At 43.8% G+C, this 17,025-nt stretch overlaps 2 protein-coding genes across 8 annotated transcripts; one reads left to right on the top strand and one right to left on the bottom strand.

Annotated features, from left to right (window-relative positions):
• Nucleotides 1-14: 14 nt before the first annotated feature.
• LOC110509950 (acidic fibroblast growth factor intracellular-binding protein B) lies at nucleotides 15-15,005 on the bottom strand. 7 transcript variants are annotated; one of them, XM_021591184.2, is made up of 12 exons: nucleotides 13,436-15,002; nucleotides 12,747-12,859; nucleotides 12,349-12,547; nucleotides 8,427-8,553; nucleotides 7,969-8,069; nucleotides 7,578-7,711; nucleotides 5,708-5,816; nucleotides 5,512-5,575; nucleotides 5,060-5,146; nucleotides 644-741; nucleotides 489-532; nucleotides 15-184 (listed from the first exon to the last, which is right to left on the bottom strand). In XM_021591184.2, the coding sequence occupies exons 2-12, from the start codon at nucleotides 12,829-12,831 to the stop codon at nucleotides 51-53; spliced, it is 1,182 nt and encodes a 393-aa protein (XP_021446859.1). In that variant the 5' UTR covers nucleotides 12,832-12,859; nucleotides 13,436-15,002; the 3' UTR covers nucleotides 15-50. The 7 variants fall into 7 exon arrangements, with proteins under 7 accessions (XP_021446859.1, XP_021446853.1, XP_021446854.1 ...); XM_021591178.2 differs by having other exon boundaries at nucleotides 12,747-12,839; nucleotides 13,436-14,999; XM_021591179.2 differs by lacking the exon at nucleotides 12,747-12,859 and having other exon boundaries at nucleotides 13,436-15,005.
• Nucleotides 14,984-16,521, top strand: LOC110509953 (coiled-coil domain-containing protein 85B). The gene has a single exon (XM_021591188.2). It carries the CDS (start codon nucleotides 15,361-15,363, stop codon nucleotides 15,958-15,960), a length of 600 nt encoding a protein of 199 aa, XP_021446863.1. The 5' UTR covers nucleotides 14,984-15,360; the 3' UTR covers nucleotides 15,961-16,521.
• The last annotated feature ends 504 nt before the right edge of the window (nucleotides 16,522-17,025 follow it).

The raw sequence follows: 17,025 nt of genomic DNA on the forward strand, positions 1-17,025 counted from the left end.
CCAAACAGTTGAAACATCTTTCTAAAACAAATATGTTTACTTCATTTAAGTCACAATTTACATATCAGAAAAGTATTGAGTTCATTCAGTATATTTACAGGGGGACTGACTGAAGAGATAGAAGGAGTTGGAGACAGATAGTTCACTTTGATCAGGGAGAGGTGGAGAAGTGGACTGCACTGGGCTGAGGTAGTTACGAAAAAATGCCAGAGGGAAGACAGATTCACAGTAAGATCAATACAGATCACAGGCAGCCGGTGGAACCTTAATTGGGGAGGATAGGCTATAAGTAATGGCTGGAATGGAATAAATGGATTGGTATTGAACACATCAAATACATGGTTTCCACGTGTTTGATACCATTCACTCCATTCCAGCCATTATTATTATGAGCCATCCTCCCCTCAGCAGCCTCCTGTGATACAGCTCAATCAGGAGAGGAGGTCCAAACCAGAGATCTACCTATTCATGGTACATTTGGAGGATACAGCTTTTGATGACGCCCATGTACCTGTCCCAAATCATCTGGTGCCTGAAGAGAGAAGAGATTAAGTATTACGACAACATTGATGACTGTATAAACACACACACACACACACACACACACACACACACACACACACACACACACACACACACTAACCTGAACGTGCCAAGACAGTGAGCGGCATTGGTGTAGTGAGTGAGGAAGAGTGTGATCTCTGCCACTGTCCATCTATCATATCGACATGGCTCTATGAACTAGGAGAAGAGGAGGAGGACATAAGGCTGTTAGCAGAGATTTCTCAATCTTATCAGGACAGGGGAAAAGCAACTTAGTCATAGGATGATAGTCAGTATCAGGGCAGTAGACACAGAATCTATTCCACAGAAAGGTCAAACTGAATACTATACCAACAAGATTTAACCAATAAAACTACATCAATACATTGCCAGATATGATCGTAAAGATGGCTATGAAGTATGTCTAATTTGTTTCTACAATCTATAATGCCAAACAGCGGAATTCACAACAAACAAGATTTAGAAACATCTTAAAAGAGGAATTGTCACATACAGTACCAGTCAAAAGTTTGGACACACCAACTCATTCAAGGGTTTTTCTTTATTTTTTTTCTATTTTCTACATTGTATAATAATAGTGAAGACATCAAAACTATGAAATAACACATATAGAATCATGTAGTAACCAAAAAAGTGTTAAACCAATCAAAATATATTTTATATTTGAGATTCTTCGAAGTAGCCACCCTTTGCCTTGATGACAGCTTTGAACACTTAGCATTTCTCAACCAGCTTCATGGGATAGCCACCTGGAATGCATTTCAATTAACAGGTGTGCCTTGTTAAAAGTTAATTTGTGGAATTTCTTTCCTCTTAATGCGTTTGAGCCAATCAGTTGTGTCAGACAAGGTAGGGGTGGTATACAGAAGATAGTCCTATTTGGTAAAAGACCAAGTCCATATTATGTCAAGAACAGCTCAAATAAGCAAAGAGAAATGACAGTCCGTCATTACTTTAAGACATGAAGGTCAGTCAATCCAGAACATTTCAAGAACTTTGAATGTTTCTTCAAGTGCAGTCGCAAAAACCATCAAGCGCTATGACGAAACTGGCTCTCACGAGGACCACCACAGGAAAGGAAGACCCAGAGTTACCTCTGCTGCAGAGGATAAGATCATTAGAGTTAGCTGCACCTCAGATTGCAGCCCAAATAAATTCACAGAGTTCAAGTAACAGACACATCTCAACATCAACTGTTCAGAGGAGACTGCGTGAATCAATCAGGCCTTCATTTCTGCAAATAAACCACTACTAAAGGACACCAATAAGAAGAAGAGACTTGCTTGGGCCAAGAAACACAGTCAATGGACATTAGACCGGTGGAAATCTGTCTTAAATTTGAGATTTTTGGTTCCAACCACCGTGTCTTTGTGAGACGCAGAGTAGGTGAACGGATGATCTCTGCATGTGTGGTTCCCCCGGTGAAGCATGGAGGAGGAGGTGTAATGGTGTGTGAGTGCTTTGCTGGTGACACTCAGTGATTTATTTAGAATTTATTTAGAATCCAATGCACACTTAACTAGCATGGTTATCACAGCATTCTGCAGCAATACACCATCCCATCTGGTTTGCACTTAGTGGGACTATCATTTATTTTTCAACAGGACAATGATCCAACACACCTCCAGGCTGTGTAAGGCCTATTTGACCAAGGAGAGTGATGGAGTGCTGCATCAGATGACCTGGTTTCCACAATCACCCGACCTCAACCCAATTGAGATGGTTTGGGATTAGTTGGACAGTAGAGTGAAGGAAAAGCAGCCAACAATGCTCAGCATATGTGGGAACTCCTTCAAGACTGTAGGGGCCTCCCAAGTGGCGCAGTGGTCTAAAGCACTGCATCACAGTTGCTAGCTGTGCCACAAGAGATCCTGGTTCGAGTCCAGGCTCTGTCGCAGCCGGCCGCGACCGGTAGATCCATGGAGCGGCGCACAATTGGCCCAGCATCGTCCAGTGTAGGGGAAGGTTTGGCCAGCTTTTTCCATCGCGCTCTAGCGAATCCTGTGGCGGGCCGGGCGCATGCATGCTGACACGGTCGCCAGGTGCTTCCTCCGACACATTGGTGTGGCTGGCTTCCGGATTAAGTGGGCATTGTGTCGAGAAGTGGTGCGGCTTGGTTGGGTCGTGTTTCGGAGGACGCATGGCTCTCGACCTTCGCCTCTCCCGAGTCCATACGGGAGTTACAGCAATGAGACAAGACTGTAACTACCAATTGGGGAGAAAAAGGGGTAAATAAATATATATATATATATATATACACAGTCTATGATTTTATATATATATATATATATATATATATATATATATATAAAATTTAAATCATAGACTGTTGGCATTGGAAAAGCTGGTTGAGAGAATGGCAAGAGTCACAGCCTGACCATAGAGAGCTGTTTATTCTCTGTGTTGGTTGGGGCGTGATAGTGACTAGGGTGGGTCATTTCGGTGATTAATGGTTTATGTTGGCCTGGTATGGTTCCCAATCAGAGACAGCTGTTTATCGTTGTCTCTGATTGGGGATCATATTTAGGCAGCCATTGTGCTTTGTGGGATCTTGTCTACAGATTTTTTATTTTTATTTTACCTTTATTTAACCAGGCAAGTCAGTTAAGAACAAATTCTTATTTTCAATGACGGCCTGGGAACAGTGGGTTAACTGCCTGTTCAGGGGCAGAACGACAGAACGACCTTGTCAGCTCGGGGGTTTGAACTCGCAACCTTCCGGTTACTAGTCCAACGCTCTAACCACTAGGCTACCCTGCCGCCCCCACTCTGTAGCTTTACGTTTCGTTTGGTATTTTGTTTGGTGTTCATTTAATAAAGGAAAATGTACGCCTACCACGCTGCACCTTGGTCCGCTCATTATGACAGAAGATCCCACCACCAAAGGACCAAGCAGCGTGGTCAGGAGTGGTCAGGAGGAGCAGGGATCCTGGGCCCGGGAGAAAAGTGAGTGGAGGACATCATGGACATGGGAGGACGTTATGGCAGGGGACAAGACCCTGCCATGGACGCAGGCAGAGAAGGCGGAGCAACGGCGACGGTCGGCGGTCCGGAACCTCCAGCGACGGTCGGCGGTCCGGAACCTCCAGCGACGGTACCTCCAGCGACGGTACCTCCAGCGACGGTACATCCAGCGACGGTCGGCGGTCCGGAGCCTCCATTGACGGTCCGGAACCTCCAGCGGCGGTCCGGAACCTCCAGCGGCGGTCCGGAGCCTCCAGCGGCGGTCCGGAGCCTCCAGCGGCGGTACATCCAGCGACGGTCGGCGGTCCGGAACCTCCAGCGACGGTCGGCGGTCCGGAGCCTCCAGCGGCGGTCCGGAGCCTCCAGCGGCAGTCCCTCCAGCGACGGTCGGCGGTCCGGAACCTCCAGCGACGGTACATCCAGCGACGATCGGCGGTCCGGAGCCTCCATCGACGGTCCGGAGCCTCCAGCGGCGGTCGGGAACCTCCAGCGGCGGTCGGCGGTCCGGAACCTCCAGCGGCGGTCGGCGGTCCGGAACCTCCAGCGGCGGTCGGCGGTCCGGAGCCTCCAGCAGCGGTCCGGAGCCTCCAGCGGCGGTCCGGAAGCTCCAGCGGCGGTCCGGAAGCTCCAGCGGCGGTCCGGAAGCTCCAGCGACAGTCGGTGGTCCGGAGCCTTTCAACAGGGGTTCTCAGTCCAGAGCCTCCTGCGACGACCTATGGTCCGGTGCCTCCGGCGACGAAACACGGTCCGGTGCCTCCGGCGACGATCCCCGCACCAGAGCCGCCATGGAGGAAGACGTCGTATCTGCGAGCGGAGTGGGTACTTCGCCCCGCACCGGAGCCGCCACCGACAATAGACACCCCCCCTAACCCTCCCTTTTGGTTTCAGGTTTTGCGTCCAGAGTCCGCACCTTTGGGGGAGGGGAGGGGGGGGGGTAGTACTGTCACGTCCTGACCATAAAAAGCCTTTATTTGCTATGGTGGAGTAGGTCAGGGCGTGTCTGGGGGGTGTTCTAGTTTATTATTTCCATGTGCATTCTGGTTTTTCTATTTCTTTGTTGGCCGGGTATGGTTCCCAATCAGAGGCAGCTGTCTATCGTTGTCTCTGATTGGGGATCATACTTAGGCAGCCTTTTTTCCACTTTTAGTTTGTGGGATCTTGTCTACAGATAGTTAGTTGCCTGTGTGCACACCAGTAGCTTCACGTTTCGTTTATGCTTTTTGGTGAGTTTCTAATTAAAATATGTGGAACTCTACGCACGCTGCGCCTTGGTCCAATCATTATGACGATCGTGACAGGCAAAGGGTAGCTACTTTGAATAATCTCAAATATAACATTTATTTTGATTTGTTTAACAACTTTTGGTTACTACATGATTCCATATGTGTTATTTCAGTGTTTTGATGTCTTCACTATTATTATACAATGTAGAAAATAGTAAAAATAAAGAAACCCTTGAATGAGTAGGTGTGTCCAAACTTTTGACTGGTACTGTATGTCATAACACGTTGATTGGCTGTTAGGGGTGTACCTTCTCCACAAGGTCGATGAATAAATCTCTGACATCTTTGGTATGTGTAAGTTTCGATGCAAGGTTTACCAGGGCTCTAGAAAGATTCTGTGTTCAGAGAGAGTGAGATAGGAAAAGAGTAAAAATACATTCTTACAACCTATCAAATTCCTTCCATTTTGTCTTGTTTCAGTGGGGGGGAGGGATGTGGGATGTTCATTTCAATCTGAATAGGAACCCAAGTCTGAAATGTTAGACTATTTGATACCTATTACACTAGTTTCATATAGCTTTGATTTATTTTACTTTAACTTATTAATTCATCATAATTTAGATACTTTGAATTGAAATGAACTATTTTTCATGCATTGGCAATATTGTACCTCACCTCTGGTTAAAACCCACTCCAACTCTATGTGCATTTCTTAGTCTCTATACACATTAGTAATAGCAATTATCAGTTAGTTGCTCACTTTGAAGTTAACCTCCATCAACTTGTAGACTTTGATCTTTCCCCGCAGAGCAGCACACACCAGGCTAAGAGAGCGAGGAGAGGAGAGAAAAGGAGTCAAGAGGGGGACCAGCAAAGACATCAACGGCTGAATTGTTTTTAGAACTCAACATTAACCCACACAAGCATTTTCATACACGTGGTTACACCCATCCTACATTTTATGTTGGTCCATCATGTCTTTGTCATTAACCAAAACCTTGAGATCTTTCAGTTCATTCAGAAACTCTTTCTCCAGGTCAACATCCATATCCTCCATCATGCTATCTGTGAAGAGAGAGGGGAAAAATGAATGGGATATGGTGCTAGAAAGCCAAGTAGGTCCAGCGCTGATACCTCATAAAGCGGGGGTCTCCAACCTTTTTTTTTTAGCATGAGAGCTACTTAAAATAAAAAATAATGTGAGTTACTCATTTCTCTCTAACTTAAAAAAAAATAACAATTTCCTCATTTCCCCTGCAATTCTTTCTGGGGTCCTTATTTTTATTATTTTTTTCATTTTTTATTTAACCTTTATTTAATTAGGCAAGTTAACTAGGATTTGAACCAGGGACTGTAGTGGCGCCTCTTAGACTGCTGTGCCGCTCGGGAGAAAATTGTACAAGATAAAGTAGTGCACTATGTTCTCTGTCATAATACCTGGTAAAATAATGGTTAACTAAAAACTAAAAACTATAAAATCTATTTTTTCCCCCCCAAATTCAGTTGTGTATTCTCCTGGTTTTGGATTTTTTGGGATTTTCACTCTCAACATTACAATTGTTCATAGAGAAACAACGACATTGGATGTTCTGCGTTGATGTCAATGCTTAAATCACAACATAATACCATTTTGTGGGGGTCTTGAAGAAAACTAACATATTTAGATTTGTGAGTCTAATTCCCCTTTAAATGCGCATCTGGCCCTTTAATTTAATTGCACATCTAGTGTGCAGTCTAATATGCCGGTCTAGCGATGGTTCTGTACTACTGCTGCTCATTTCATGGCAAAGTTTGCAAATAATATACAGTACTTACTCATGACATACCTCTGCCAGGTAAGCCTATTTCGCAGTTTACACAAAACCTTCTGAAATAAATGTTAAGTATTTCTGTCAAACCACAAGATGGTTATCACGTCAACTGGCTACTATGGATGGGCATTTCGAGTCTTTTCTGAAAGCCCGATAGTTTGACTTCGTTCACTGAAAATAGCCATTCATTTGGCTCCCAAACGGCTTTAATATCTCTAATTTGAAGCATAAAACGTTGCCTAGCATTATATCATATTGTGAAATGTGAGTTCAAATAAATGTTAACCTGACCTAATTATTAGATGGCCTGCAAAAAAAAAAGTAAGATAACATTTTACGCACTGAAAAAAATAGTGTGAACCACAATGAGGCTCTCTCCTCATTATATTGTTATGCACTGAGGATTTAGCATCTTCAGAGAACGTTTTTAGAATTGATCTGCAGATAATCGATGTCTGGAGCTCAAATAGTAAAAGTATGCAAATCAGGGAGCCAAATTAACTTATTTTTCACATATGTGATTCGGCTTCTGGCGTTCACCAAAAACAGCTGTTCAAAAAAGCTGTTTGCGAACGAGCCATCACTACTGGCTACAAAAGGAGTGATTGACAAATGCCGGCACCACACAGACCTAAAGGGGAAATATTGATGGAATTGGTCAGATATTGTGTTAGGTTTGGCTTTTTAAGCCAATAGTGGCTAACCAGGGGTTCTATGTTAGATAGTAGCTGGAAGCTTGCGGTGTCCGATACGTTATGACAGTTTGCGGTGGAACACAGAATTGTTTGGCGAGCTACTCATAAGCTACTGGTAGATCACAATCGATCTGTTGTAGACCCCTGTCATAACGTAACTACTTCCACGGGCCAAATAAAACTGTTTTTGACAAGAGCTTTGGGTTCAAATAATTATTTCTACGTTATGATTTGTTTCCCCCGGGACTGACTTCTTTACATTGTGTTCTACATTTAGCTGCATTGTGCCATCAGTGACTGGTCAAAGTGATGCATCTTACCCATTGCTCCTATTGTCCAGTAACTGATGAGCTGGCCTGCACAGAAGGCAAAGTCTTGGAATGAGAGGTACTGCAGCTTCCTCTTTCCTGTCTCAAAGCGGCTGTTTGCAAAAAACACAATGGCAGCATAGTCCCTGCAGGGATAGAGAAAAAAGTGAGAGGGAGGCACTGTAGGTTGGAGGGCCTGAACCCAAGGAAACTATCACAGGCAATTATCCTTTTTTCATCCATCATTCTATAAACCATTAAGTCAATGTCTACAAACAAAGACGCATGTATGCTATTCCCTGTGAATATATAAATATTACTAGAGTTATGGTTGACAGATTTATTTCGCTACACCATTTCTGTTTCTCCTTCCTTATTCCTCCCACTCTGTTCTTGTATCCACCTTGCCAGTGTGTCGGAGAGCAAGAAGTGACGCTGTATGTTCTCCACTAGTGGGCCCTTGAGCTCCTCCACCACTTTGAACACCCGCTTGAAATTGTCAAACTGGAGAGAAAGACAGTAAGACGGACAAAGGGACAGACAGACAGACAGACATACAGACAGACAGAGATGTGCTTCGTGTTGGTATGCTCTATATATTGTATTTCTGATCATGACCTCACTATAAAAGCCCCACCGTTGGCAGGCAAATCCCTCTGCATGACAGTGCTTAAACTGGACAGATAATTAAATTACAGAGCAGTGCTGTCCAGGTAAGGTCCTGGCCTGTCCTTTTGCATGTAAGCTGCTCTTGAGTGACAGGTTCTTCTCAAGCTGGGAGTTGTGTGTTAATACAGTCAGGAGTCACGCTATATTAATGTAGCACCTTCTCAATGAGTGTGGTGTTTGTGTTAGTCTCACCTGTCTCCTGCAGCTCTTCAGTGTGATCCCTGTTTTACAGCTGATGTCATCCAAGTCCTTTTTGGTCCCTTTGGAGAGCTTTTTCCCCAGCACCTCTCTGGCAAACACACTGTCAAATTCATAGTACCTGCAGAAACAAACAACACACTGGTTAGCTCTAAAACATGGGGAGGAAGGGCTAATACGCACACACACACTATTTGGATTTGCATATGGTCCTGAGCAGTGGAGGTTCCTCAGAGAAAGAAGGGGAGGATCATCCTACTAAGGGAATTTCATAAAAATAGAGAAACATAAAAGTTATCCTTTTTGGATAAAACTATACTAAATATATTCACACCTCATCAAATAACTGATTAAAACACACTATTTTGCAATGAAGGTCTTAAGTAGCCTCAACAGCACTCTCTGGGGTAGCACCATGGTGTAGATGGAGAACAGCTAGTTGACTTCAATACAAACCCTAGGAGGCTCATGGTTCTCAGTAGTTACACTACATGACCAAAGGTATGTGGACACCTGCTCGTTGAACAAGATCCAAAATCATGGGCATTAATATGGAGTTTCTCCCCCTTTGCTGTGATAACAGCCTCCACTCTTCTGGGAAGGCTTTCCACTAGATGTTGGAACATTTCTGGGGAACTTGCTTCCATTCAACATCAAAAGCATTAGTGAGGTTGGACACTGATGTTGGGTGATTAGGCCTGGCTTGCAGTCGGTGTTCCAATTCATCCCAAAGGTGCTTGATGGGATTGACGCCCCCCCCCCCCCCCCCTTGGGTTGTGCCGTGGCGGAGGTCTTTGTGGGCTATACTCAGCCTTGTCTCAGGATGGTAAGTTGGTGGTTGAAGATATCCCTCTACTGGTGTGGGGGCTGTGCTTTGGCAAAGTGGGTGGGGTTATATCCTTCCTGTTTGGCCCTGTCCGGGGGTGTCCTCGGAGTGGGCCACAGTGTCTCCTGACCCCTCCTGTCTCAGCCTCCAGTATTTATGCTGCAGTAGTTTATGTGTCGGGGGGCTAGGGTCAGTTTGTTATATCTGGAGTACTTCTCCTGTCCTATTTGGTGTCCTGTGTGAATCTAAGTGTGCGTTCTCTAATTCTCTCCTTCTCTCTTTCTCTCTCTCGGAGGACCTGAGTCCTAGGACCATGCCCCAGGACTACCTGACATGATGACTCCTTGCTGTCCCCAGTCCACCTGGCTGTGCTGCTGCTCCAGTTTCAACTGTTCTGCCTTATTATTATTCGACCATGCTGGTCATTTATGAACATTTGAACATCTTGGCCATGTTCTGTTATAATCTCCACCCGGCACAGCCAGAAGAGGACTGGCCATCCCACATATGCTCTCTCTAATTCTCTCTTTCTTTCTCTCTCTCGGAGGACCTGAGCCCTAGGACCATGCCCCAGGAATACCTGACATGATGACTCCTTGCTGTCCCCAGTCCACCTGATTGTGCTGCTGCTCCAGTTTCAACTATTCTGCCTTATTATTATTCGACCATGTTGGTCATTTATGAACATTTGAACATCTTGACCATGTTTTGTTATAATCTCCACCCGGCACAGCCAGAAGAGGACTGGCCACCCCACATAGCCTGGTTCCTCTCTAGGTTTCTTCCTAGGTTTTGGCCTTTCTAGGGAGTTTTTCCTAGCCACCGTGCTTCTACACCTGCATTGCTTGCTGTTTGGGGTTTTAGGCTGGGTTTCTGTACAGCACTTTGAGATATCAGCTGATGTACGAAGGGCTATATAAATAAATTTGATTTGATTTGATGATTGAGGTCAGGACTCTGTGCAGGCCAGTCAAGTTCTTCCACACTGATCTCAACAAACCATTTCTGTGTGGACCTTACTTTGTGCACGGGGGAATTGTCATGGTGAAACAGGATAGGGCCTTCCCCAAACTGTTAGAAGCACAAAGTTGGAAGTACAAAATCATCTAGAATGTCATTGTATGCTGTAGTGTTAAGATTTCCCTTCACTGGAACTAAGGGGCCTAGCCCGAACTATGAAAAACAGCCCCAGAACATTATTCCTCATCCACCAAACCTTACAGTTGGTACTATGCATTCTCCTGGCATCCACCGAACCCAGATTCGTCCGTCAGACTGCCAGATGGTGAATCGTGATTCATCACTCCAGAGTACACGTTTCCACTGCTCCACAGTCCAATGGCGGGCAAGATTTACACCACTCCAGCCAACCCTTGGCATTGTGCATGGTAATCTTAGGCTTGTGTGCAGTTGCTTGGCCATGGAAACCCATTTCATGAAGTGCCTGATGAACAGTTATTGTGCTGATGTTGCTTCCAGAGGCAGTTTGGAACTCGGTAGTGAGTGTTGCAACCGAGGACAGATTATTTTTACGCGCTTCAGCACTCGGCGGTCCCGTTCTGTGAGCTTGTGTGGCCTACCACTTCGCGGCTGAACCGTTGTTGCTCCTCCACATTTCCACTTCACAATAACAGCACTTTCAGCTGACGGGGCAGCTCTAGCAGGGCAGACATTTGATGAACGGATTTGTTGAAACGGTGGTGTACTATGACGTTGCCACGCTGAAAGACACTTCATTACGGGACATTCTACTGTCAATGTTTGTCTATGGAGATTGCATGGCTGTGTGCTCGATTTTATACACCTAACATCCAGAGGATGTCCTCAAACCTTTCAGAGCTCTTGCAGCATGAACTGACATGTTGTCCATCCAATCAAAGGATCAGAGTAATGAATCTAGTACTGAAAGCATAAGCTACAGCTAGCTAGCACTGCAGTGCATAAAATGTGGTGAGTAGTTGACTCAAAGAGAAAAATACAATAGCTGAACAGTTTTGAACAAATTAATTTCTTAAACAAACAATGAAGGACAAGCAGGAGAGAGAGAGAAAGAAATAAAGAGAGAGAGGGAGAGATATACTGTAGCTATATTTCATAGTGTTTTTTTCTTCTTCATTTACCTTTCACTTCCTTAGCTAATGCGGCTAATTTAGCCTACTCAACAACCTGACTCAAACAGAGAGGAATGCTATTTATGTTAGCTAGCTGGCTTAGAATATCCAACACGACAACTCTTCCAATCAAGGTAAGCTTTCGATTGTATTAATTTATTGCCAACGGGGCCTGCCAGTGTAACTACTAGACTGCTAGCTGTAACATTACACTGTACTGCGTGATTGTACACATGGATTGGATTGTGGATTAACTAATGTGTTAGTTCTAGTTTTTTGACTATAACGTTAATGTATTGACAACGATGTAGACTGTTTAGCTTTTAGCGGACATGGTATGAAGGCTTGGCTTGGAGAGTTTTTTGCACCTGGTCACAGACAGCTGTTGTGTTGTGCCCTAAAGTCCACAAACTAAGGGAAAAGGTGAGAGGAGAGTACATAGATGCGAGAAGGAATTATACAATGAGCAAAGTGATGATGCTGTATGTGGCTGCTTTGAAAGCGAACTGTGTGTGATCAGGGGTGTATTCATTCTGCTGTGTCTTAAATGGAAGGAAACTGGGAGGGAACTACCTGAATTTGTCCAATAACTGTTTGGATTAATGATTACACCCCAGATCAGCTAGAAGCAGTATTGAATGAATCTCTGTCTGTCACCTTGCTTATTCTATGTGTCTCTCGACCTGTGCACCTATATGTCATTTGTAGGCTAGGTTGTAGCAACCTCATGATGGGTATAGGGAAAATGTTTGTATCAGTAGCCTGAACCTATCAATGTTACTTACATTGAGCTGGGTGAATGGAATATAAATGACAGTCATATGCTGTAATACAAATATGGACATGCTCATTAAAACAAATAATCCTCCCTAATTTTGAATGGCACCAACCACTACTGGCCCTGTGTCTATTTCTAAGTTTCCACACAAATTGCCCTTGGCTTTGAGAACAAAAACAATTTATGGAATTGAATACACACCTTTCAATGAGAATTATCTGGTTCTGTGCTGGGATCTGATACAGCAGCTGACTGCCCAGTTTGGTGGGGGAGTGTAAAAGACGCTCACACATCTGGAAGGTTCTAAACTGGTCCATGGTATCGCTGGTCAGCACCTCTGGATTCGCCTCACACTCCAATAATGCCCCCTCATCCATCCGCACCTTTACTGCATCACTCACTGTGAGGGAGAGCAAGGCAGAGATGGGAGAGAGACAATAGGATGTAAATGATGTCACGGTCTGGTCATTGCCATTCAATTGTGTAGGCATCTGTGATTTCAATACATTCCTGAAATCAATACATTCCTCTGTCACACAGTGCAGTGTCACCACAGCCATGTCATTCCAAAGTCTCAACAAAATAGGATAGAGACAAACCGGTGAGACCGTCCAACCAAAGCTGATAGACTTCCATATCCATGATAGTTGTGTTCCCCACAAACACATCCAGTTCCATAGACATCTTGTAGGCTAATGAGGAACCAAAAAGACTGCAGAGAGTTAATTTAAGAATGGCTATGCCTAGTAGTTAAAAAGAGTAGTCTACACACAATCAGAATATTCTTGGTAGCCTTTTATATCTACAGAGCAGCGGGTAACCTAGCGGTTAGAGCGTTGGGCCAGTAACCGAAAAGTCGCTGGTTTGAATACCCGAGCAGACAAAGTGAAAAATCTGTCAATGTGCCCTTGAGCAAGGCACTTAACCCTAATTTGCTCCAGGGGTGCCGTACAACTATGGCTGACCCTGGAAAACAACACATTTTACCGCACTTATCCGGTGTATGTGACAATAAATAAATAAATAAATAAATAAATAAATAAATATATATATATATATATATATTTATATATATATTTATATATATATATATATATATACACACTCACATTATGCCTCACTATTGATATACTGCAAAGTTGATCCACTGAGGGTCATGTTTCTAGGTGAAGCTGGCATTAACAGTCAAGGATCGATGACCCATTTAAAAGGGTAGTCACACCGGGTCACTATATTGTGCCATTATGTAACATAGCCATTTTAGGAATAACAAATAATTATACTTTACCTTTAACTAGTGTTATGTATCTGTCAAGTCGAGGGGAAACCGTAGCCAGCAAATATATTGCACCAGGCACCGTTTGGGTAAACAGCATCTGCAAACGCGTATTATTTATTGCGCAGTTAAAACGTTGGGTTCTGCAAAGAATTGGAGTAAAAACAGCGTATCGAATTTGCATAGACCTGCATTCAAAAGAACAGTAAACACTGCTTAAAAACGCTATCCTTATTGTAAAATAAAAGCGAAACGACAGATGGTGTCGCTGACAAGTAAATTGTGGCTCCTCTCAAAATCCACAACAGAAAGCGCAACTTTGTTTCTCTTTGCTGGATATCTCTAGAGAATAGCACATTGGATACAAGGCACTTTACTGCCATCTACTGCTGTGGAGAAATTGTTTTTTCCGGGGGTGGGTTTGCACCGTTTTCTAGCAAAATATGACTGGACGAGTTATTTGAAGGGAAGTCTTTATCGCACGCAATATGACGGGCACTGCCCATTGTCCTGAAATTGACAAATTTATGGAACGTTCCATGGTTTTGAAATTAGCTAAATTCTGGGGCTGTCCATGGTGCTGAAATCAGCAACGTTCCTATGTTAACAGTTCAAGGTGGGAGTGTCTGCTGCATGGGAGAAAAGGTAGTGGGCTAAGAAGGTGGTCTATGCCAATATTTATAGTTGTTCCATTATATTTGCCTAAACTAAACACTCTCTGAGTACGGATATATTTCTTAACGGAGGGCCACAACATCATATAGCTACTAATATGTATATATAGCGGGCAAGAAATGTATAAACAAAGGGGCCTTTGGATAGGACCCCAACACCCAATAATGGTGAATGAGTACAAAGACAAGTTTAAGGCCCAAGCTATGGGGCCGTGCCAGCAATAAAAACATGTATATAGCGGGCAAGAAACCTATAAAAAAAGGGTCCCTCAGACCGGGCCCCAACACCCATTAATGGGGATGAGTACTAAGACAAGTTTAAGGCCCAAGCCATGGGGCCGTGCCAGCAGTAAAAATAGACATATAGCGGGCAAGAAACCTATAAGGAAATGGGCAAGTCAGATCCGTAACCCAGGGATAAGGATTGGCTCTGTAAGCAATAAAGAATGTATATATAGCGGGCAAGAAACCTAGAAATGAAGGGGCCTGTAGACAGGACCCCAACACCCAACAATGGGAAAGAGTACAGGGAAAACAAATCAAAAACCTGGACATGCCAAACCAGGTGCGACCTCGAGCGGAGACCACAGGGCAATAAGGTTGCAAAGTGAGCTAAGTAATGCAGAATGCACTTCCTGATAACCGAAAAAAGGTGCCGCTAGTGGGTTGGGTACCACTGGTGAAATGTTCTTATCTTGACCCAGTACAGCCTCAGAGGAAGGGCCACTCCAAGGAGCCAGGTCCTCTCAGGGTTTCTCCGCTGGGCCCGACTAATATGCTGGTTTGTTCCACAAATCTGTATGCGCATTGTTTCCTCTGTCCAAATATAACTGCGCGTTTATCTTTCTGTGGACAGGACTTGAGCGCCACCCTGGCGAAAGTGAGAAAATACAGTGTATTTTTTACATCAACATCAGCCTACTGGTGACGAATTATGTTCTTCTTAACTGGCCATTTTTAAGAGGCATGTATTATGCGCTTTAGAAGAGGCATCGATACAAATCGCATAAAGCGCTACATAAAACGCTCGTTTCACTTCGTGTCGTGAAAATGACAATGACAGAGGCAATGTGGGCAAAGGCTTGTTTTGCAAGACATACTCGGTAGCGTTGAGGATCAGGGCATCACAAATTAAATCATAATTTTGTAAGCATTCCATTACCTATTTTATTACTGTTTATTTTTTTGCAAATTGCCATATTTTCCATGCATAGTCGTTGAGCCGCACTCGCATGACGCCAAGCCTACAGTAAATGACACAAAATGTGCAGCAACAGCGAGATTGACAAGCGAGAGCTCTCTAAAATGTCCGACGAGGATTTGATGTCATTCTCCAAAAAAGACATCGTGGCCAGGTTGCGCCAAGAGGAGGCCAACAAGATGACAGCTCTTATACAGCGAGGGCGGTTAATTAAAGAGGTTAATAAACAACTGCAGGAGCATTTACTCGAAATCAGGGAACTCAAAGTAGTCAATAATAGGCTTCAGGAGGAGAACCAAGAACTGCGAGAACTATGTAGTTTCCTGGATGATGACAGAATGAAAATAAAAACGCTTTCCCGAGATTGGCAACTTTTTGGACACAACGCAGCCAAAGTGATGCGTGAGGACGTGGGTGGACATCTGAAGAAGTTAGCTGATTTGGAACGAGTGCAAGATGGATTGGTAAAGGAGAATTTCGATCTCAAGGAACTGTGTGTTGTTCTGGAGGAGGGTTGTGTCAGCAGAGGTGATTCCAGTCCTGGCGGGTCGTCCGAGTTGAGTTTACAGTATTTTGTGGCCCGGGACTTTGGAGACGGAAGTTCCAGCGCTGGGAGCATCGGTAGTCCAGATCCTCTTCTAGTCTGTTCCCCCGATGAATGAGATGGTACCAACAAACCTCTTCTATCAAATATGTTGTTAATGTCACCTCAGGTCACATAAAAGGGGAATGGGTCGTTTGCTATGTTATAGATTTCTAGCAAAATATCACAGGCCACGTTCTTATCGTGCATTCAATATGACGGGAGCTGACCATGGTTCTGAAATAAGCAACATACTGTACATCCGACACGGGAATGCTTTATCTCGAACTGTTTTATATTGACTGATGATGGGAAATTTTTTTCTTCAGTTCTCTTTTATTAGTTTGCATGGCACATGTTCAATTTTCCCTTGCAGTTTTGTCATATTGTTCTTCACACAAATAGTGTTTATTTCCCTCCATTCAATATCACTTTTCTCTCTGAATATCAAAGCATTATCTATCCTATCCTTTGAGCTGGTGAGCATTTTCTAAGTCGTGTCTGTGCCCCTTATAGCATGTCATAGTATTTGTAATACAAAAAAAAACAATTGTCCAAAACGTTATTGTAATTGTGAAAACCCTCATGTTTTTACACTGTTTTGATTAAAAGATGACAATAATGATCTGTTGTTTTTACATGACCCCTATTTGGGTAGATTAGAGGCAATAATGCATGATGGTGATGTTTTGAAAAACCCAACTTCCAGTTTCCCAGTTGTAAGTCTTTCTTAGGATGAAGTGGATGAAGTAGGAAATCATTATTGATCCAGGATCAACTTCAGGAGCAAGGTCTAGGCCAATACATGCAAAATATTGGGCTTGTTCAACATTTCAGCCGACACTGCAGGTGACTGCAGACTGTTTGATCTACAAATTACCATGCATCATAAATAACTACTCATTACTATTTGTAGATAATTCAGTATGTTCAGTGACAGCTGTTGGAAGTGGAGTGGAGATTGCACTCAAAAGGGAGATGGGGGCAACTACAGTAACTCCTCAATCTCAATGGGGATTGAGGGTAACTAGTCACTCCACCCCGTCTCAATGAGGGGGTATGTGGGGAACTGAGCCAGGAGAGATTATCTAATGTTATCTCAAACTAATCTTTAACTCAAAGTCTTAGCCAGGTCAAATATGTA

The sequence above is a fragment of the Oncorhynchus mykiss genome, chromosome Y, assembly GCF_013265735.2.
Source record: "Oncorhynchus mykiss isolate Arlee chromosome Y, USDA_OmykA_1.1, whole genome shotgun sequence".
Classification (NCBI taxonomy): domain Eukaryota; kingdom Metazoa; phylum Chordata; class Actinopteri; order Salmoniformes; family Salmonidae; genus Oncorhynchus; species Oncorhynchus mykiss.

Bases quoted from the DNA above. Each gene is read 5' to 3' on its own strand.
- LOC110509950 (XM_036967352.1), bottom strand. From the start codon at position 12,815: ATGTGTTTGTGGGGAACACAACTATCATGGATATGGAAGTCTATCAGC. The intron at 5,576-5,707 runs GTAGGATGGGTG...TCGCTCTCTTAG, and splicing joins ATGATGGACCAACATAAAAT to CCTGGTGTGTGCTGCTCTGC. The intron at 533-643 runs GTTAGTGTGTGT...TTCTCTCTTCAG, and splicing joins CACTGTCTTGGCACGTTCAG to GCACCAGATGATTTGGGACA.
- LOC110509953 (XM_021591188.2), top strand. From the start codon at position 15,361: ATGTGCAGCAACAGCGAGATTGACAAGCGAGAGCTCTCTAAAATGTCC.